This window comes from Temnothorax longispinosus, chromosome 11 (genome assembly GCF_030848805.1).
Source record: "Temnothorax longispinosus isolate EJ_2023e chromosome 11, Tlon_JGU_v1, whole genome shotgun sequence".
Lineage (NCBI taxonomy): Eukaryota > Metazoa > Arthropoda > Insecta > Hymenoptera > Formicidae > Temnothorax > Temnothorax longispinosus.
In genome coordinates, this window is record NC_092368.1 from 9,246,377 (window position 1) to 9,270,208 (window position 23,832).

The following is a 23,832-nucleotide window of genomic DNA, read 5'->3' on the forward strand; positions in this document are numbered from 1 at the left end:
TAACCATAAGAAAATTGAAGGCCATCGCACACAAAATTGCGTAGCTTAGCATAAGTGTAACATAAGATCACTAAACCAATGAGCATCTAACATAAAGTCGCCATATTGATTTGCGTAAGATGCTCATTGGTCCAGCAGTCTTATGCTATGCTTATGTAGCTTATGCAAGTTTGTGTGCGATGACCTTGATTGGTTTATTTCCTTATGCACATGTATATGGACCAATCAATTTTCTTATGCTTACGCATTATGTGTAAAGGCCAGTTTACACACGCAATGATTAGTGGCGCCAACTGACTGGCATTCATATTGGCGCCAGAAACCGACTAGCAAACTCACAAGTATTTTCACAGTGATTGGCGTATAATATGGAAAATATTTAACATTTGTTAAACACACAGTAAATGACAGCAAGCATATAACCTCAAATTTTGAAGTTATATGCTTTGGCCAATAACCGCCTGTAAACGCCACATTACTAGCGCCAGTTTATATCAAGTGTTTACACTTGCATTTTTATTGATGTTAGTCGATTGGCGCCACTAATCATTGCGTGGAAACTGGCCTTTATGCAAAAGTCTGTGCTCCTCGCTTATGTATGTACAATCTGGCATCAAATTCAATCTATTCTGCAGAGTTTACATGTTTATGCTGGCCACACACACTCCGTAAAACAGTAAGGTTACGGCCGTCTGTAACCGTAGCCGTAAGATTTAAGCAACGCGATTGGTCGAATCCTTACTGTTATGTCTTATGGCCTCGACAGACCAGTAGTGCGATTCTATAACTCGTTATGCGTCGTTATGTGCTCATAACGACAGCTGCGTAGCTTTTTTATATAGTATACCTGCGCAACTGTCGTTATGAGCACATAATGACAGCATAATGAGTTAGAGCCAAAGCACATATGACAGTCGTGGTCGTGGACGTAAGTAACGCACAAGCTTTGGCGTATCCTGATTTGTCAGGTCGAGGTCTATGGCTGGTATTCACAGTCTTCAAGACCGTCTTAAGTAATGTCTTAAGACGCTAATACGACTCTGTGATTGGTTCATGACATCTTAAGATTGAACTTAAGACGGTCTTAAATAACTATGAATACTGGCCATGACCGTCATATATCGCTACGCCATGTTATGCCCGTATCACACTAGCGATTGGCGATTGCATCTACGTTTGCGTTTACGTCTCTTGACCAATCAGAAAGCTGCTAGCGATTGCGATTCGCGATTTCCGTTCTGATTGGTCAAAAGACGTAGACGCAAACGCAGACGCAATCGCCAATCGCTAGTGTGATACGGGCATTATGTGCTTTGACCCTTAGGCCGGTATTCATAGTCGGTTCTTATATTTAAGACCATTATAAGTACAATCTTAACATGTCATTAACCAATCACAGAGCCGTATTAGCATCTTAAGATATTACTTAAGACGGTCTTGAAATAAGATCTGATTATGAATACCGGCCTTTTAGTGCCCGTCTACAATAGGTGTTTTAAGCCCTAAACCCTAAGAAATTGACCAATCACAGTCAATTATTCTCCTCAAATGATTGAACAATTTCTTAAGGCTTAGGGCTTAAAACACCTATTGTAGATGGGCACTTACAAAATCGCACTACAACATGATTACGTCGGGCGCGACGCGCGATATTGGCTGCGTTCAGCAGACACAACTGTTGAGTGTCGTTTTATCAATACGCTACGCTGATTTGCTCGGTCTAAGAGTAAGAGCCAATCACGTACTGAACGGTTTGTTCTGCTGAACGCGCCCATTCAATAGGGGCATCCAGAAGCACGACCGCTCACTGAACCGCTAAATAGCAATTGAATGTGATTGGTTCTTACCTTTGAATTCAACCAATGAGCGTGCTGCGATGAGCGGAGGGCTGTACGTTCATTGGATGTCGCGCGTCGTGCGCGACGAAATTGCGCTAGTCTGCCGAGGCCATAACGGAAAGTGTGTGTGGCCAGCATTAGTGCATGTTTAGTATACGTAATTTTATATTTCTATATAAGTTAATAGATTTGTGTCAGTGATAGTCGGTGTACAAATAGAATAGTTGTGCAAATTAATCTTTTGATGAGTACTAAAATGTATTCATTAAGGAAACGTAATGTACGAAAAGTGAAAGAGCAAAAGCTATTGGTATCAGCCAGTAAGTATATAATCAGGATGTTTTATTGTGTTTTGTATATACGTTTTATTTAAACATATTATTTGTTAAATGTACAATAAGATCTTGTGTATTACAATAACATGGATTTCTTGTCATTGACCTTTAACATAACCTTGATTTTTGTGTTTTTATCATTTCAAGGTATGACACCACAAGTTTTATTAACGCGTTATAAAATGAATAAAGGGAAAAATGTTGAAGCAACGCGAAGGATAAATACAGATAATGGTAAGTGTCTTTGACGTACAAGTTTTTTATTTTAATATATAAAAAGGTACCAGGCATATTTCTAAAAATATAATATCTGTGCCAGATATTTGCATATCTGAAATATCAACAAAGATCGATAAAAGAAGGCTAATTTATTGGTTTCTTTTATTTTTAATTGCATGACACTAAAAATATATGTTAATTATTTTATTTTATTGACTTAACCTTTATATAATTTTTTAAATATTTTGCATAAAGTGTGCATACTGATAATTTAACTCACAGAGTGAAATATGTCGTCTATTGCAGGTAGTTATAAAAAAAAGGAATTAGATCCCGTAACTGCAATGACAACAAATAAGTAGGTATTTTTAAAATCGTAATTTTTGTATTCTTGCATGGAAGTATATATTAAATATTTTTATTTGTAGATGTAAGATTACTAATATCGAGACTACAGATAACGTCAACGTTATACGAGGACAATCATGCATTGATAATGTTAAAGGTATGTTGCTGTATATATATAAGAATTAAAATGTATTACTAGTATTAATATCTCTGAAGCTTTTATATATTTTAAGTAAAAAATAAATGCAAATAAATTTGTTTTAAATTGACATTGAACTTAACTTGATAAAGGTCAAGTCTATGCTTTTGATTTTATTAATGTGTAAAAATACTAATTCGCATTTTTATTATCATTTCTGTTTAATTATAATATCAATTAATATGTAAAATAAACTTTGCTTATAATAATGTATGTAATATTTTTTCATGTTTCAGACGATAATTGCTCTTCATCTGCAAACACAGACATCATATCTAATATTAATGATTTTGTTAGAAATGACATAAATGTAAACACTGACGTTAGTAATGATCTAAGTATTTCGCCGATAGTAACCGATATACTTGAAACAGAAATAATTGATAGCAACTTTTTAAATTCTGGTCAATTTTCTGATTTATTAGATACAGGTATAGTAGTCTTTTTATTTTGTACAAATTGTAAATAAAACTATTGGGTTCTGTATTTGCTATTACTTTCCTATATTAGCAGATAAATTAATTAGTTACTATTTACTTATTGTTAGTTACTAATTAGCTATTTAAGTAATATATATTATTTGCTTATTTATTATGTCATAGATGTATTTTTTAATTCAATATTGGATAATAGTGCCGAAAAACAGTTTTCTTCAACTTCCTGCAAAATTCAAGAAATAGAAACAAACAATGTAAATGAGTTGCCTTGCTCAAGAGAATGATACTGAAATACAAGGTATTAGAGTTGTATTACATGTTGTTATTTTAATTTGTATGATTATTTTCTAATGTGCTTATACTTATTATTTTATATTTTTTTCTTGAAATAGAGAAAGATTTTGAAAGTGATCCTGATAATGTACAAAGTGAATATTCATCAGCTGCGAGTGATTCTGAAGAAACAGAGAAACCAGAACATGAAGATAACAACAAATGTAAAGAACAGATTTCTAGCACACAAAATAATGATTCGACGATATCTACAACTTCCTGCAAAATTCAAGAAATGGAAACAAACAATGTAAACGAGTTGTGCCTTGCTCAAGAGAATGATACTGAAATACAAGGTATTAGAGTTGTATTACATGTTGTTATTTTAATTTGTATGATTATTTTCTAATGTGCTTATACTTATTATTTTATATTTTTTTTCTTGAAATAGAGAAAGATTTTGAAAGTGATCCTGATTATGTACAAAGTGAATATTCGTCAGCTGCGAGTGATTCTGAGGAAACAGAGAAATCAGAACATGAAGATAACAACAAATGTAAAGAACAGATTTCTAGCACACAAAATAATGATTCGACGATATCTACAGGCATGGATGTTAGTAATATTGAGGGGTGTGAAACTCGGCAAGATGAGCAAACGGTAGTACCTACAAAACGTGCTGGCACAAAAAAATATATGTGTGTGTTCTGTCACAAAATGCAAGCAAAAATTGCTCGACATTTTGAATTAGTCCATTCTAAGGAACCTGATGTTCAAAAGTTCAAATATTTACCTAAGGGTTGTAGCGAAAGAAGAAAGATCATCGATACTTTAAGAAAAAAAGGAAATTTTAAATTCAACATTGAAAAACAATATGAAGGTCAAGGTTTTATTCCATGTAGACGAGCAAGAGAAAATCAACCTAAGATTCTTAACAATTATTTGGCATGTGGGAATTGCAAGGGTCATTATTTAAAATCGACAATAAGACATCATTTCAAAAAATGTACAGGTCGGAGAGGAGAAAAAAGTCGCATCGTTAAAGTAATGGGTCGGAGGATAGAAGGCAAATGTCTCAAAGAAGCTGATGAGAAAGTACGGCGATTACTATTACCAGCAATGAGATCTGATGACGTAACGCGCAATATTCGTTACGATAGTTTATTACTATTATATGCAAATTTCCAGTGCAAAAAATATAGGCACTCATCGCATCATTTACAAATGATTCGAGCTCGATTGCGGCTTGTAAGTCGCCTATTGATAGCGATGAGAAATATTAATAATGATATAACGTCTTTTACTTCTATTTACGACCCAAAATATTACGATACTTTTTTAGATGCCGTAAATATTGTTGCACAATATAACAAAGAAAAAGATACCTATGAAAAGCCTGCCATTGCATCTAATCTTGGTACTTACGTGAAGTATATTGGCGAACTTTTAATAACAAAATGCATAAAAGACCATAATGATAGCACGAAAACAAACGCGAAAAACTTTTTAAAGCTATTAACCGTTGATTATGGAGCAAGTGTTAACAAAACCGTAGTCGAATCTCAAACTCAATTTAGAAGACAAAAAATTACAAAACTTCCTACAATGGAGGACATACAAAAATTGCGAGCTTATCTATTAAAAGTACAAAAAGAATCGTACAATAATTTGAAAAGGAAATTTTCATTATCTGCTTGGATTTCTCTTGGAGAAGCTACTTTGACATCAATACAGTTATTTAACCGCCGCCGGCCAGGAGAAACTGAGCGAATATTAATTTCTGATTTCAAAAATTACGAAAGAATTAATGACAATATCGATACGTTCAGTGGATTATCTACAGATAAAAAAGAACAGGCACAAAAATATGTACGCTTTTGTATACGTGGAAAATTAGGAAGAACTGTTCCCGTAATACTAGATGAACTAAATTTGGAATGTGCACAAACGTTTTTACAGTTAAGAAATAAAGCCAAAGTACACTCGAAAAATCCTTACTTATTTGGTATTCCAGGACATGACAAAATTATTGATAGACATTTATGTGCATATCGAGTCATGTTGCGTTTTGCTAAAGAGAGCGGAACTGAATTTCCTGATACATTACGTGGTACTACACTCAGAAAACATATAGCCACTATGGGAATTACTCTTAATTTAACGGACAATCAGATTACAGATCTGGCCAATTTCATGGGCCATCATGAAAAAATTCACAAGGAAGTATATAGAAAGCCAGTAATAGTTAAAGATATTACAGAAGTCTCACAACTTCTAGAAGCTGCACAAGGCGTGAGAGATGCAGCGAACAATTTGATTGATGAAAGCGACAGCGAGGCTGAAAGTGATGTAAGCACAGAAATCACAGAGAATAATGAAATATCTGAAGAAATTAGTTGTTTGCAACAATCAAGTGATAGTGAGTATAAAACTTATTTTTAAAATATACAGATTGCTTTTTTCTGATTTTAATATGTTTTTAATGCAGGTTCATTATCTAGCCCAGTGTATAAAAAGCGTACACAAACTGAAATAAAAGCGGTACAAAAAAAACGTAGATCAGGAGGTAAGGATCTAATTTACCATGTACATTCGACCAATAAGCCAATAATGTGTTACTTGATATTATAATCACAAAGTAAAAAGAATTTATGTATGATTTGTGAAAATGCGTTTAATTTTTTTTGTGCAGATGCATTTACGGCACCTGTTAAACGATCAACTTGGGAACCAGATGAGAAAAAAGTTACAATGGACGCATTTGGAGAAAAATTACAAACTGATACACTAATAACTGGAAAAGAAATGCAGGATCTTATATCTAGTACTCCGTGTCTGGCTAATAAAAAACGAACAGTTGCACAAATGAGAACATGGTTACACACGCAAAAAAAGAAATTAAATAATGTTTAAAACTATCCATCACAAAAATTATCACAATATTTTTTTACATTTAAAAAAATAATTCAATATTAAAACTTTAATTTGGATTTCAATTAAAAATAAATCCTTACATTTGATTTTCATATTGTAATAATTATAGTTTCTATGTCTGTTGTTTTTTAAGTTTACAAGAAACATTGCACGAGGTGAATATTGAACTTTAATTTAAACTTTAATTAAAAATAATTACTTACATATATGTGATTTTCATAAATGTGATAATTATTGTATAATAATTATAATTTTTATGTTCGTTGTTTTTTGAGTTTAAACGTTGCACGAGATAACAGACTGAACTTTTAATTTAACGTATTTTAAATATAACGCAATAAGCTATATACTATAAGAGAAAATATTTTTATTTAAGATGTTTTCTGTATTGAAAATATGTTAAAAAGGCACTATAAGATAGATATGTTGTATAATGTAGACACAAGCTTTTTATGAAAATTTATTTTGTAAAAAAGTTTTATGTTTATATATTACCTCGAAAAAAAAAACAGTGGTAGTATTATACCTTAAAAAAATCTAAGTAACAAGTGGTAGACGAAATCTTTGTATCTTGAAAAATCTCGAAAAAACCTAAACAGTAGTATCTTCACCTCGAAAAAAAACAAAGTAGTAGTATTATACCTCAAAAAAACCTAAGTAACAAGTGGTGGACGTAATCTTTGTATCTCCAAAAATCTCGAAAAAACCTAAACAGTAGTATCTTCACCTCGAAAAAAAACAAAGTAGTAGTATTATACCTCGAAAAAACCTAAGTAACAAGTGGTGGACGTAATCTTTGTATCTCCAAAAATCTCGAAAAAACCTAAGCAGTATTATTTTTATTTCCAAAAAATTATTACTCAAGTGATACACATCACAAAATTACGTTACCTTATCAAAAAATGAGTCGCGCTTCAAGTGATCTATTATTACAATTACAAAAAAGAAATGATATCTCTTTTTAAATTACAGCGCCAATTACAGAGAACATATATTTTTCGAGATACAAAGATTACGTCTACCACTTGTTACTTAGGTTTTTTCGAGGTATAGTATTACTACTGCTTTTCTTCGATTAGAATAAAAAATTGAATCATGAAGAATTACACAGAGGTAACAGTACAAAATACAAATATTTTATTAAAATATTTAAACCCAACAAGGGAATACAAGGTATTTAAATACAAAGTTTATATATGTATTTTAAAAGATTTAATCGCATCGCAAAGAATTACAGAGGTAACAGTACAAAAAATAAAAATATTTTATTAAAATACATAAATTTTTCTTGTCAAAAAACTTGGCGCTGCTAGAGAGAGAGAGAGAGAGAAAGAGAGAGAAAACTATGAAGCGCACTATCTGGATCCCGTCATCGGCAACCTGGGACACGTGGACATCGAATTTAAGATATTAATACACGTAGACACCGAAAACTACGGAGCGCACTATGTGGACCTTGTCATCGGCAACCTGGGACACCTAGACATCGAATTCAACGTACGATTACACCTGGACACCGAAAACTATGAAGCGCACTATCTGGATCCCGTCATCGGCAACCTGGGACACGTGGACATCGAATTCAAGATATTAATACACGTAGACACCGAAAACTACGGAGCGCACTATGTGGACCTTGTCATCGGCAACCTGGGACACCTAGACATCGAATTCAACGTACGATTACACCTGGACACCGAAAACTATGAAGCGCACTATCTGGATCCCGTCATCGGCAACCTGGGACACGTGGACATCAAATTCAAGATATTAATACACGTAGACACCGAAAACTACGGAGCGCACTATGTGGACCTCGTCATCGGCAACCTGGGACACCTAGACATCGAATTCAACGTACGATTACACATGGACAACCGAAAACTATGAAGCGCACTATCTGGATCCCGTCATCGGCAACCTGGGACACGTGGACATCGAATTCAAGGTATTAATACACGTAGACACCGAAAACTACGGAGCGCACTATGTGGACCTCGTCATCGGCAACCTGGGACACGTAGACATCGAATTCAAACGTACGATTACACCTGGACACCGAAAACTACGGAGCGCACTATGTGGACCTCGTCATCGGCAACCTGGGACACGTAGACATCGAATTCAACGTATTATTACACCTGGACACCGAAAACTATGAAGCGCACTATCTGGACCTCGTCATCGGCAACCTGGGATGTCTAGACATCGAATTCAAGCTTGATTCATAAGAATCGACTTAAAAATTCCCTAGCGGCACTTTCTGCCAAGCGTAGAGAACCTTCTTTTCCGTTGACTCAATATATATTATATATTACCTAATTTACCTAAATAGAAATCTTCCTCCTGACCGATAAGTCTATCGACCTAATTTCGAAATACGCGCGCGATATCGAAACTGGCGATACCTGCGCCGCCAGCGTGAAAAAGCGTCGAAAAAGTGAAAGTGACGTTTCTCTGATAATCATAATAATATTGAGATGAGAGCGGTCGACGTAGACGACGACGTATCTTAATAAAAAATTTTCACATTTGGACTTTGCGTCGCAATATCTCCGCTCGTAGGGCACGTAGCGGAATATTATGAGAGAAACCCCCCCCTAATTGGATCCCAAGCTATCGATCAAGCCTACTTAGAACTTGATCCGTTCACTCGTTATCGAGATCTCAACATCTCGGGTACTCGCAACCCGTCGCGTCGCGTAAAAGAGTCACGGTCGGTCTCGCTCCGCGTGTACTTGGCGCGAGACACTACCGTGTCTCTTGATATCATTTCTTTTTTGTAATTGTAATAAATCACTTGAAGCGCGACTCTTCTTTTTGATAAAGTAACATAATTTTGTGATGTGTCTTGATAGATCACTTGGGTTATAATTTTTCGGAAATAAAGATACTACTGCTTAGATTTTTTCGAGATTTTTCGAGATATAAAGATTACGTCTACCACTTGCTACTTAAATTTTTTCGAGGTATAATACTACCACTTTCTTTTTTTTCGATTAAATATACAGTAAATATTGTTATTATATTTATGATATTTATGATAAATCTTCATGATTTGGTCAATCTAAAATCACCAAAATATTTATAAATCAATTTAATACATATTTATAAAATATGTATATAATTATTAGAAACATTTCATATACACATTTTATACTTTTTATGCTTTATACTTTATAGTTTTTTAAAAAAGTCTATACTTAAGATTTTTAAATAACACAAAAAAATGGTCTTATCAAATATATACACAATTATCTTCAAGAATGTCTTTTAAAAAAGTAGAAATATTGTCCTTTAAAACAAGTTAAAGATCAAGGCAACTTAGGCCGGTATTCATGTCATGAAACCAAACACAGAGCCGTATTAGCATATAAACTGCGATAACATAATGTTTGCTTAAAATAATATTTTTATTTTTTTTGTTAAAAATAAAATAACAAAATTTGTAATATAAAAAACGTGTTTTTAAAAAAATATATATTATTATCGGATAAATTAAAATGAATATTATCCCAAACACATTTTTATTGAAATTAAATGTAATTGTATATAATATGTTATTTTCAATATTAATATTAGCCAGGACTAGGGTGTGGCGAACGAAACATTTGACTCATGTAAAAAATTTGAAGGGGGCGCTAAAGTGGCAATACAATAATTTCTATATATTTGAAAGTTGAATTGGTAAAGACGTCCGTCCCTGAATGTAGTGAGGTCCAGGTTCGCACCTTAGCTGGGGTTTTTTCGCAATAAATTCTTTACAGTGTTTTACAATAATGCTCATTAACATCAGTATTATTAAGTTGCTTGTCAATTAAATTTGTGAATTACGTACTTTATTAGCTTGAGTTTAAGACTATGATTCAAGAGTGACAATTAAAATTTCTTCTAAAATTTTAAGTTTCAAACAACATGCATTGTCCATATTTTCTAATGTAAAGTCAGCTTCTATTTGAGATGTTTTAAAATTAATTCATAATTTTTAACCGAATTATATCCGAACTTGGAGCTGGCCTCAAGAATAATCTTAATTATTCCGGTAACAGTTTATGTAAAAAAAATTGTAATAAATTGAAGTTAATAAAGAATTATTTAAGCTCATAACCATGTCAAGAAAAATGATCAGAAATGCGAATTTTTTCAATTAAAAACGAAAGTTTTTCTTTATGTATAAGAAAATAAATTTTTATAAAATTATTGACGATTTTGCAGTTACCAAAGCACGAAAAGTATAACTTTAAATGAAAGAATACATTTTCTGTGACAAGAACTAATATTATCTACACTTTTACATTTATTTTATGAGTGGATATAGATTCTATACATATAAATGTAAAATGTATACTATACACCAGAGCTCGGCAAGAAATGACATTCTCGGCCAATTTTCGGCTGGCTCTGCGTAGTGTTATTCCCCTTACCGCATCGTTCCGCGTGCAGTCTACGAGCCGCTCAGGTGTGTATAATTTATAAACCAGAGCTTTCCATATCACTCATGAGGTATTATTATTGACGCGTTTTTTTTTTAGTGATATCTCTAGTAGGTCTAATCCACTGATGACTAAAACGACTCTTTAATTAATTGAACAGGAGTAGAATTCAATAATTATTGAAATAAAGAAAATTATTCAGGCTAATTGTCGTGATCTTTTACAGGCAAAAGCGGGAACATTGATCTGCATATTGCATGTCGGTGATTAATTGACATCGGCGATAATTCTTTACCGCGTCTTATACGGGTTGCTACGTGCAATATGCAGATCAATATTCCCGCTTTCGCCTGTAAAAGATCCCGAAAATTAGCCTAAATTTTCTTTATTTCAATAATTATCGAATTTTACTTCTGTTCAATTAGTTAAAGAGTCGTTTCAGTCATCAGTGGATTAGGCCCACTGGGGATACTACTTAAAAAAAAAAACACGTATTACGTCAACAATATTACGTCATGGGTGACATGGAAAGCTATTGTTTACAAATGATATGCGCGTGAGTCTCGAGCGACTCGTAGACTGCGCGCGGGACGACGAGGTAAGGGGGATAGAGCTAAGTGGAACTAGCTGAAAATCGGCTGAGGAGGAAAAGTGCATTCTTTGCCGAGTTCTGCAGTATACACACACATACTCTGATTTTACTGTAATTTTAGTAAATTTCGTTCGCTTGTAACATTACACATATATATATAATATACACACACATAATTTGTATGTTTGTAATTAATAATGTAATGTACATACCTGTACACGTGATTATATATCACAAGTAATATATCACATATGTATCAAAGTGTAACAAAAAACATAAAAAAGAATATGTAACTTATGAATAGTCTTAATATATAATCAAAAGACACGATAGTATCTCGCGTCAAGTATTATACGCGAAGCGAGACCGCACCGTGTATGTTTACGCAACGCGACGAGTTGCGAGTACCCGAGATTTTGAGATCTCGATAATCAGTAAACGGATTAAATTGTAACTAGGTTTAATGGATAGCTTGAACCAAATTTGTATAAGTGTTTTTATTTTTCCTCTACGTTCCCTACGAGCGGAGATATTGCGACGCAAAGTCCAAATTTGAAAATTTTACATTAAAATACGGACTTTTTTTTACAATACGTATATATATCAAAGAATATATCATATGTTATATTGTTTCTGTTATTTATGCTGAATACTATATTGTATAAAAAAGTAAAAAGGATAATTATTTTCGAGGGCGATAACGACAACGATAATAACGACGTATGTTAAACAAATTAAATATTTACATTTCGAACTTTGCATCGTAATATTTCTCGTAGGGCACGTAGCGGAAAAATAAAAACACTTTTATTATACAAATTTAGTTCAAGCTATCCATTAAACTTAGTTAGAACTTAATCCGTTTACCGGTTATCGAGATCTCAAAATCTCGGGTACTCGCAACTCGTCGCGTCGCGTAAAGATACACAGTGCGGTCTCGCTTCGCGTGTGCTTGCGAGACACTACCGAGTCTGTTGATTACAATAAATAGCAATATAGCAAAAATACAATAGAGAGTTTGTATAATACGTTACGACTTACCAGTGTTGTGTATCCATAGATGAAATTTTTTGTCTGTCTGTAGCGGAAATCTGTATAAACGTTTTCCATCAGATTTTTTATTCGCACAGTCTTTGTACATACATTTGTCGAAGAAACTATCCACACGACACTGTTTCGACATTGTCTTTTTATATAATAATTATTTTTTTATATACTAAATATATCAAATCCCCCTGCAAAAAAACTCTAAAACTTTACACTCGCGCAAATAAAATCCACGGCACGAAAATGAAAAGTTTCACAGATGTAATCGCGATAATCGCGAGATAATCGCGTGTAAAATCCGTAACGGACAATACAAACGCGAAAACACAAAAAACACAATCACAAACACTTATCTAAACGTTCGCTGAGAGCACTACGTCTGGTTCGGCAACTAAACGTGTACTGACGATTCCGCGCCGATGCGTGCTTCGCGCTTCGCGTTGTCGTTAAACAAATGCGAATCACCAACACAAGGCTGACAGATAACAGTAAGGCAACTACTCTAGATTAACGAGGGTCCCTAAATATCTGTGCAGTGTTTAAAATTATTATTATAATATACATCTTTTTTGGTAAAATATATTTGTGTATTTATTATAATACTTTCATTAAAAAAAAAATTGTAAATTTTAAATTTTACTAATTTCAATTTATGTTTTAACAACTATTTGTATTTTTTTAAATATGTCATACATACACACACTGTTCGAGATTCAGTTAACGCTGCGCCGTCCGATCAGATGGCAGCATCGATCGGGTAACGACGCTCGATCACCGCGGCAGCTTGCGCCCGCACGGGCGCGCTCATCGCCAACGTCTTCCTCGCGTTCGATTTCAATGGTACAAATGGCCGCGCGGTGACAAGTCGCATAAGTGTGCTCGGTACGTTTTTTGATCAGTGACTCTGATTAATCGTGCACATCGCAGTGCCCACGCTGTTACAGATCGTATCATAAACTGAAATAGACCGCTCATTAACTCTGGTGCATCAACACGACGGCTCAAGCTCACACGTGCGCGAGTGCCGACCGCCACGTGTCTCACCGGCTCACGGGCTAATCACCAACGAAGAGGATTGCAATTAATATAATTGTATCTCGATTACAAACCAAACAAGGACTTCTCATTTATACACCGCTCATCGATTCTCAGGTCAGACTGTAACAATTTTGACATATTAAAGACGGCTCAGACTGAGGTCTGAGTTACACAAAATAAAGTGCATAATTCGTTAACACCCTCCACGCGCGTCCTTCTCATCCCGCTCCCATCGTCGGGATTTATCAGCAATTTCGCGAACACACACACATCAGCAATTCTTATAATTTATAAACGCATATCTAGTATAATATATAAAACCAGTATTCATAGTTTATTATTTAAAGATTATCTCATGAACGGACTCTATTAATATAAATAATATTTATAAAATTTAACTGTATTGTATCATTTTCATGATTAAAATTGGACTTACATCAACCTCTCAAAATAAACTGTTACTTATGAAATAGAAAATCACTTATCTGATATGCGTTCAAGCCAAATGACCCAAGCCAAACTTATAAAAAGCTTTGCTTACGAGTTTCTTTATGTCATCACTTTTGTATTAAACAATAGAAAAAGATATCATTATCTCATGACATATCATTGCCTCATAATTCATCTTAATGTTTTCAGATTATACTTTTAAGATAATCTTTAAATAACAAATTATGATTATAAATATCGGCTTTGTATGTACATAACGTTAAATATAAGTAATAAGGATTGCTGCGTTTATAAATTATAAGAATTTCTGTGACATATTTAAAAAATTAAAAATTAAAGCAATAAATCATTAATTAGAAAACAGTTTTTGTATTAATCGTGCATGATGTAGATAAAGTTATCAAATATACGATTTGATAACTTCTATGTTGATGTCAGTATGAAATTAATTGCAAAAAAATAAATTTATGACAACTTGGAATCGAACTGTAGTCTTCAGCGTGAGAAACTGAGCGTTCTTCAATGAGCCACTACATGCAATTGACTGTGTGAGACATATCCTAAGACTATCAATATTTGCGGCATACATTTGCCTCAAAATATGCGAATTTTCTTTCTAAAATTAAAATTATACTCTTGATTTTGTTGGAATAATGGAAGGGGAAAAATAATTTTGTTGCACATCTTTTTTTATATTATATGTATATACAAAACAATTTATTTTGCATATATAAACATGTATACAAAAGACACGTACGAAAGAATAAAGATTATAAAAGTATATAGTGCACACACGCATACACACAATAAATTATTTTATTTAGAAATAATTATTATATTTTTTAAAACGGTGTGATAAAATAAAAAATGTAGTTAATGAGAAATATATTATTTTATTTGTTTTCCTCTATCGCAAAAATAACATTTATTATATATATTGTATATATATTTTTAAAACAAAAAGTATCGCGTAAAACTAATATATATATATATGTAGGTCTAGAGGTATGTTCCGGGACTGTTTACGTTTTTTGAAATGTACAGTCCTGGAATATAACGCATATATATGTAATCAGATTCAAAAAATTGTCCCGAAACGTGCCGTAGGACATGAATTTTTTCCAGGACAGTCCTGGAAACTGCCAAATGTCCTGGAATATACCGATGTAAAAAATAAAAGTCCCGGAACATACTTCTGGACCTACATATATATATATATATATATATATATATATATATATATATATTTAAAAGTTATAAATATAAAAATTGTAAATATAACTTAATAAATATTTATAAATGTTACGTAGCGCATCGTCGATTTGCCAACTCGAGACTTGGCAGTCGGCGAGGCACGAGACATGATACCCAAAATGCGTGGCAACGTCGCATAGCCGGCGCGTGCTGCAGCATATGGATGTAGCACGGACAAGAACCAACTTCATCGACAGTATTGAAAAGTGGATGTGACTCGTAATTCTAATTTCTGAGAGTGGATGTGTGGCGCTATATATATATATATATATATATATATATTTGGCGATTTGTCGTTAAATCCAAAAATAAAGATTGCGTGGCATTATCTGCAAAAACCACGTTAATATCATAAAAATTATTTCAATGATCATCTTAAAATACATATATTTGCCTTTGTAACCTTATTGAACGAGTCTCTAATGGGATTATCTATTAACGGCTTCATACTTAAATCTTGATGCTAACTTAACCTCAAAGTTTTTAACAGTTTAATCCAACTAAAGCCCTCAGTTGGAGATACGTGATAAAAATATGCCGATCCAAAATCTCCTAAAAAGCAGTTTAATCATTAATTAAGTAAATTTAACCATGATTATTTAACCATTTACGTGATTTTATAATAGTTATTGTTCTTATGCTATATATGTTACAGTATTGCTTTCCATCAGTGGATGTTCATGCAGTCCAGAGCAGCACCAAGTAGTTTAATAGAAGAGCAAAAGATTTATTTATTAGATACGTAAATAAGAAAAAGTTAAATTTGATATAAACCATGCTTTCCAATATTAATCGTCAATATTAATCGTCAATACTGAAAATCCAAAGTATACGTGTAACATTAACTACAGATTTTCATTATACATAGATATAGTGAATATCGGAATACAGATTCATACTTAACCTACCTTTTATGTTTAAAATATTGTTGCGCTGCGCTCCGCTAATCTCAAGCACTCGCGTTCGCGCCGCGCACTCCCGGACTCGCGTAAGAGAGACAAGACTCGTTTATAGAAAAAGAACTCAGGTTTATTATAGATCTCTGTACAAGAATGCGTATCTCAAGATTCTGAAGGAGAGCTCGTCCGAACGTTTCGAGTCTCCCCGTAAATCTGACAGTCGAAGTAGAAAATCAATACATCAATAACGTCCCGTCGTTAAGGACCGCGCTTCGACTTGAAGCTATTCGAACGAAGTTCAGGCTTCTCGTGAGCGAAGTTCCGCGCGCAACGGGTGTCCCAGCACGGGCGCAACACTGCCCCCCTTCTTCCTAGATTGTCGTCCCGGCAATCCACAGAAGGGCAGTGCTCCGATAACACGACTTTCCGGGCACCAGGCTGGCCCCTTGTTCTACCCTGGCTGCTGCCACGGGTTAACGAACTGCCCTCTCCTGGTCCCTTGCCTCGAGTAAAACACCTCGAGATAGGCTTCGCATCCTTCGGCTTCCTGGGAAAGAACTGGCTAGACTCCTCCCCTCCGACACCAGGGCGAACCATCCTCTTCTGCGGGAACATTCCCCGACGTTGCCGCTCTTCCTCGAAATCTTCGGACAAGGGGAGGGGGAACTGTTGTGGACCCAACGTCTTAAAAACTCCCCAAGTCCCTGTCTCGGCATTTGCCCTACGTCCCACGGAAAAACCACAACTCAAAAGAACCGTGGGCGAGACAGTCTTCTTAACAATTTTCTTCCAAAAAAGTCTTGGCCGATGTTCCGCGGTGGCTCGGGTCGAGATCCAAGATTTCTCACAAACCGTAGACTTCCTCTAGAGAAGAAAAAAACAAAATACAACACGCAGTAAATTTCGAACAAAACTTCCTTTCAAATTTAATAAATTCAACACTTTATTATAAAAACTTTTTATTAACAAGCGTCTACAATCTTACATCAATTAAATTATTATTTTCTTGTTTATTTCTCTTTCTTTTTTTAGGGGCTCCGATTTACTCTAACCTTTCCTTAACTATTCTTTTCTTTCAAAGTAAAGAGCTAATCTATCCGAATGAACAACCTTTCTTTTGTGTCTGGGAGATTTCTGAATGCAGTATACCACGTCACTAAGCTTCTTCATTATGCAAAAGGGTCCTTCTCAATTGCTTTGCAATTTCGGGGCTTTTCCTTTCGTCCTACGAGGATTGTAGAACCAGACTTTCTGTCCCTCTTGAAAAAGAATTCGCCTGGCTCCCCGATCATACCAGGACTTAACTCGAGAAGACTTGATATTCATACGTGCCCTGACACCAGAATGGATTTCCTCAAGTTTTCCCTTTAGATTTCCAATAAATCTCCCGACGACTGCTTCTCCTCCCCACGAAGCTTTGGAGGACTTTCCTGTAACAAATCTAAAGGTAATTTAAGATCTCGAGCAAAACATAATTCGGCAGCAGTTACACCAGTGGTTTCGTGTTTCAAAAATCTGTAAGCTAACAAGAATATGGGAACCCAACGATCCCAATCTCGTTGATTCTCAGAAATGTACTTTGCCAGATAGTTAGTAATGGTTTGATGCTGACGCTCAACCTGTCCATCCGACTGAGGATGCAAAGCAGTAGTCCTCGTCTTCCTAATACCAAGAAGATCCATCAACTCCGTAAAAAGTTTTGATTCGAAATTCCTTCCTGGGTCCGTATGTACTTCTAAGGGGTCTCCATATCTGGAAACAAACTGATTAGTAAAGATTTCCGCTACTGTTCTAGCTCTTATGTTCTTCAATGGGAATGCTTCCACCCATTTAGAGAAATAATCGACAACGACAAAGAGATATTTATTTCCTGATGCAGTTGTTGGAAGGGGGCCAAGAATATCCATTTGGATTCTCTCAAATGGTGCCTCAACATTGTAAATCTGCAAAGGGGATTTTCCTTTTCCGGTGGGGCCTTTTTTGGAAATGCAAACCTTACAAGATCTGCACCAATCTTCTACATCTTGTTTGTAAGTTGCCCAATAAAAACGCTTCCGGATTTTCTCCAACGTTTTATTAATACCGAAATGTCCTCCCGAAAGAGAAGGCCTCCCTCAGAATCTTCTTGACCCGACTTCGGGGGACAATAAGCTTGTTTCTTACGCCAGACTTACCAGGTGATCTGTGCGACCTCCCCCTAGGCTTATTTCGTTTCCCCCTAGAAATCTCCTAAATAGCCTCTATTTTGACAGACCGATGTGCCACCTTCCAATGAAAAGAAATCATCAAATGGCGCTGCAATTCTTTTGAATTTTTTTAAATTGATATATATATTTCTCATTAAATATTTAATATTTATAATTATTATTATATATAAAACTGTATAAATATAACACAACCAACATATATATACTTAATGATATTATAAAGTCTTTATATAAAACTAGATAAAACCTATTACTAAATTTCCTTCATTTACGTAATGTGCATGCAAATGAGATCTTCAAGAATGAACACGTTTCTTAAATCTAAATTTGATTAAACCCGAATTATATCGCAGTTATAAGTTCTCAAGTTCTGGTTTCCGGCCTCATTTTTCGGGAAAAACATCTAACATTGCAACGTCATTTTCATTTATATTAGTGTAAATAGTTTCAGTGTTGAAACGCTTCAACATGGTAGCAGTAGGCTTAAAATCACAGCAGTTAATGTTCAGAGTGAGGCGGATATGCATAATTGCCTCTACCATTGCAATTGACATTTTGTTCCGCAACTTGTCCTTTACTATACTCATTATAGAGAAGGCGCGTTCGACTGAAGCATTCGAAAATGGAAGACTTAACAGAGCAAGCACAAGCTTGGAAATATTTTCAAATCGTTTTGTTCCGCCAGCGTCTTTGATATCATACACTTCCGCCCAAAAGCTTTCAGTGCTTGTACAATTTTTAACTTGTGCAGTGTGAAGAAGGTTCCGAAGAAGGCTCTCGTATTGTACAGTCTATATTAGTACACACACTTTTTTTTAATTCTGAGGCAATTTCAGTTATATCTGCTTTGATTTGAGAAGAGGCTGATTCTGGCGAAAAAGTAGATATTTTCTCGAGTATTTTAATGTTCTCTGGAATTCTCTTCTGTAACTCCGAACATAGCAAGCTCAAAAAGTCTCTACACCGTTCTTTGACCTGAATGACAGTTTCTGGCTTCATGCTAGCACTCAGATTATTAAACTCATACCCAAAGTTCATGCATTGGAGGGGCATTAAATATTGTTTAAAATCAAAAATAGCTAATTCGTATCGCGATATTTTTTGCAGCTTTGAAGGAACAACAAGAGTTTGGAGGCTCGAATATAGCAAATTGTTCACATCTTGAAACAGTTTCATTGGATCAACAGATTCGGATTGAAACAATCTGTTCATCGCCATGACGCCTTTCAAGCTGTTGCTCAGAAATGTCAAGAATAATTTGTTTTCCGGAGTAAGTTCCCAATTTTTAATATATTTTTGTACATAAGTTTTCTTTTAGGACATCTTTCATATACCAGATACAATGTATTATTTAAATATCTCCAAAATTTCTCCCGTCTCATCAAAGCAAATCCACAACAAACGACGATAACGAGATGATTACGTTGGTGATTGGTCAAAGGTTAGGTTAGTAGAGTTTAGATAACTCGTAGTGATTGGTTTTCTGATCGTGCATCCTACTTTAATTAGAACTAGAGAACTGCAGAGGGCACTATAAACATGAATGGTAAAGAAATTTTTCGACCTCCTTGAGTCTTGATATAATCTCTAAAAAATATCCTAGAGATTTTTAGAATATCCTAAAAAATCTCCCAAAGATTTTTTCCTTTTATTTCTCCACTAAACTAGATAAAATATCCCTAGATCTAGGAGAAAATACGACTGATTAATGTCTTCTATCAACTCTTCCAAAATACACGCTCCTAACTTGGCAACACTCTGGGCTCTCTCTCTCTCTCTCTCTCTCTCTGAAGAATCAAACGCGCAACCGTCTTGTCCTGTTCTTCGAAATTTTTCTTTTCAACTTTCTCACAATAACCACAGCCAAACTTTTCACACTGACGCCTAGATAGTCCGTCAGCATTCTTGTGGGATTCCTCTTTACGATGGATAACCTCAAATTCGAATTGCTGGAGTCTTTCCAACCATCGTGCTAACTGCCCTTCCAAATCTCTGAAGGACATAAGCCATTTCAAAGAAACATGGTCGGTTCGGATTAAAAACTTCCGTCCTAAAAGATAATGACAGAAAAATTTAAAAGAATCCACAACCGTCAAAAGCTTTCGGCGGGTTACACAATAATTTCTCTCCGCCTTATTAAGAACTCGACTGTAATAGGCTATAATTCTTTCCTTCCCTTTGTGTCTTTGCAACAAAATCGCGCCGATACCGATATTTAAAGCATTGGTATCTAAAACAAATTCCCCCTCTCCTTTAGGAAAAGAAAGGGCCGGAGGAGAAGATAAAACTCGCTTTAATTCCTCAAAAACTCTTTGATGCTTCTCCTCCCAAACAAACTTAGTTTGGTTTCCCGTGAGGGAGTAAAGGGATTTTGCCAAAAAAGAAAATCCTTTAATTAACTTCCGGTAGTACGAGCAAAATCCTAATGCCGTTTTCGAGTGAATGCTCTCAGATTGCTCTGAGAGCAAATCATATGTTCGAGTGGCAATCACGGGCAACTCTTAAACAGATTTTGGATCTACTCTGTTTGAATAAAAAAGCATATTAATTGCTGAAAAATTACAAAAATACATGTTTTACGAACTCATATGTCCATAGAATTAACTCCTTTTATCCATTAACAATTTTTAATATAAAAGATTTATCTTTACTCTAGTATAAAACCATAAACGTAACAAAATTTGTGATTTTTCATTTAAAATGGTCTGTTAGCTGTTTTTCGACTTTATCGACGGAACGCTACATTAACGAGTTCGCGCCGTCGAAAAAAACGCTCGAGTTCTGTTCTAACCTGCTCTGACTCCGGGGAGCAGGGCAACGCAGAGCAGTCAAAACAAATGGCGGCACCGATTGATCAATTACGTGGATTACGTGTAATCGAAATTATGCAGGATTTGTTGTCATCAGACAGTTCTGATGATGACGATGATATTATTGATGTACAATTATTGAGGAATAATGCCAGAAGACGCCGATGGGGTGAAGTTCCCAAAGTTGAAAATTTTATTCGCGATGTAGTTGACAAGTATTCAGAGCCAGAAGTACGTATATGTTTATGCTACTTTAATATAACAATTACAAATTTAGGAATAATATCAATAATATTAATTTATTCTTACAGTTTAAAAGTGATTTCCGAGTATCTCGTGAAACATGTAATTATTTAATTGAATTGTTTGAACAAAGTGTATATTGTCCCCGAGGAGCACCTTTTGGCGGTGTTGAAGCGAAAAGTGCCGAAGAACACATTCTGTGTTATTTATGGTAAGAATTAATAGATAAGATATTGGTAAAATAAATTCAATGTGTTTATAATGCTTGGGTAACACTAGGCCTTCTGCTACCCTGGCTGATTGTTTTACCTTGACATATATATCGAGTTCACATGGAATACGTCAATATAGGGAGCTTTCCAGCAAGCGACAAAATACACAAGTCGACATAAGCATCGTTTTATCTTTCTTTTTTGGCAATGAGTAAAAGATAAAACAATACTTGTGTCGACTTGTATCGCTTGCTAGAAAGCTCCGATAATGTGCCTACTTCACACTCTGTTGACACTCACCTAAAAATATTTTTATTAAGGTCTGAGTAGTTAAAAATGAAAATTTTTAGCACCAGAAAAAAAGAATAAAGTAACAGAAATTATGGAATAATTGATTCCATAAATTAACGACTTAAATTCTATTTAAAATATTTTTAGTATATAATATATTTAGTTAAATATGTAAATAACTTGCTTCGTAAGTTTTTGATACAACTAATAGGAATTGTTTGTCAATTTATGGAAAATATATTTTTGTTCGTTTATCCTTGTTTTCAGGAGTCTCCAATGTTCATTTACACCTACTGTACTAAATATAAATATTTAAAGTTGAGTGCGTAAACTATGTGTTTTGACGTACTTCCAGTGTAAACAAATCCACCAGGGCACTGCTCAATTTTTGTTTTATTTGTTAACAATTGAACAATTATTTTGTTCTATAGGTTTGCAGGTAACAAAGCAGTTTACCGGACCGTAGCTCATATTTTTGGAATTAGTATATCGACAGCACACAAGATGATAGATAGTGTAATAAATTTTTTAACTGACGAATTGGGCCCATCAGTAATAAAATTTCCAAGTACTGAGGAAGACAAGCAACAAAATGCAAAAGAATTCGAGCAGGTAATTTTTTTGTTACAAATTTTTGCTTAAATTTAATTTTTTATTTTACAATTAAAATAACTGTTTCTTTGATTAATTTCTTGTTCGAAAAGATTGCAGGGTTTACAGGAGTAGTTGGATGCATTGATGGAACATTCATCAACATTCGTAGACCTATCCATAAAATTAAATCAACTTATGTCAATCGTCACGATATCACTTCATTAACTTTGCAAGCAATATGTGATGCGAAACAAAAGTTTTTGGATGTCTTCACCGGAGTACCAGGCAAGATCCACGATGCAAGAACATTTTCATTATTATTTATTCGGCCTAAAGTGCTGCAGATGGGACGAGACTTTCATATACTGGGAGATGCCGCATATCCAATAAATGAAAACATCATGACGCCATATCGAGAGTATAGAGATTTGACAAAAGAACAACGAGAATTTAACTACCGATTTTGTCGTACAAGAGTTAAAATTGAAAATGCTTTCGGGCTCCTGAAACAAAGGTGGAGGCAGTTGATACGGACGGATATGTGGCGTGTTTTGAAAACATCAAAATTTATAATTTCATGTTGCGTGATGCACAATTTATGCATTGAACGGAATGATTTTCTAAATGAGTTAGAAAATAATGCAAGAAACGCCCAAGAAAATTTTGTAAATCATGACGACAATGCTAGACTTGGTCAGCTGAAACGTGATGAATTGGCTAGACTTTGTATAAAAATTGACTCAATCTCTACTACTAAATTTAACACAAAATGATGACATAATTAATATTGACATTGTAAAAGAAAATGTATTGTGAATTGTAAAAAATATATAACGATTGAATATATGGACCAATTAAAAACATTTATTTAAAAAAGTCTCTTTACACTTTTTTATTTATGATGATTTCTTCATTTTATTCAAATTTAACAAATACAACTTTTAATTTGTTTCTTCCTTCATAATAGTTTAATTATACATAGCAATAAAATTATTTGCAAAAACTTATAGAAACTTATATATGGTCTTTATCAAGTATTATTTTACCATAAAATAGCAAATTTTAGTTATAAAAGCTTCAAAAAAATAAATTAAAGGTCAAGAGTCAAAATATCTTAAAAAAATATCACAGGATACATTAAAAACATCACAGCACAAAATATCACAATATAAATCCGAC

General features: G+C 34.3%; 3 protein-coding genes and 1 long non-coding RNA gene across 9 annotated transcripts in view; 2 read left to right on the plus strand and 2 right to left on the minus strand.

Moving 5' to 3' along the window:
- Positions 1-13,063, minus strand: part of LOC139822203 (uncharacterized) — a 283,165-nt gene extending 270,102 nt beyond the window's left edge. Inside the window, exon 1 of the mRNA XM_071793825.1 lies at positions 12,650-13,063. Within this exon, the coding sequence (XP_071649926.1) occupies positions 12,650-12,791 (142 nt within the window). The 5' untranslated portion in view covers positions 12,792-13,063. The remainder of the gene's footprint in view (positions 1-12,649) is intronic.
- On the plus strand, positions 693-6,735 carry LOC139822446 (uncharacterized). The gene is given in 8 exon segments (XM_071794157.1): positions 693-2,750; positions 2,821-2,897; positions 3,542-3,641; positions 3,643-3,674; positions 3,985-4,005; positions 4,107-6,068; positions 6,138-6,215; positions 6,342-6,735. Coding segments are annotated over 8 exon segments (2,559 nt in total). The 5' UTR covers positions 693-2,682; the 3' UTR covers positions 6,563-6,735.
- Positions 13,064-14,576: 1,513 nt separating the features above from the next.
- On the minus strand, positions 14,577-21,271 carry LOC139821844 (uncharacterized). 6 transcript variants are annotated; one of them, XR_011734359.1, is made up of 6 exons: positions 18,471-21,271; positions 17,824-18,048; positions 17,407-17,726; positions 16,306-17,160; positions 15,801-16,211; positions 14,578-15,726 (listed from the first exon to the last, which is right to left on the minus strand). It is a non-coding gene; the product is annotated as an uncharacterized lncRNA (long non-coding RNA). The 6 variants fall into 6 exon arrangements; XR_011734360.1 differs by having other exon boundaries at positions 14,578-15,949; positions 16,051-16,211; positions 18,471-21,262; XR_011734363.1 differs by having other exon boundaries at positions 14,577-16,211; positions 17,875-18,048; positions 18,471-21,260.
- Positions 21,272-21,340: 69 nt separating this feature from the next.
- LOC139821842 (putative nuclease HARBI1) lies at positions 21,341-23,437 on the plus strand. Its single transcript, XM_071793202.1, has 4 exons — positions 21,341-21,544; positions 21,625-21,767; positions 22,491-22,671; positions 22,764-23,437. Exons 1-4 carry the CDS (start codon positions 21,341-21,343, stop codon positions 23,424-23,426), a joined length of 1,191 nt encoding a protein of 396 aa, XP_071649303.1. The 3' UTR covers positions 23,427-23,437.
- Positions 23,438-23,832: the final 395 nt, after the last annotated feature.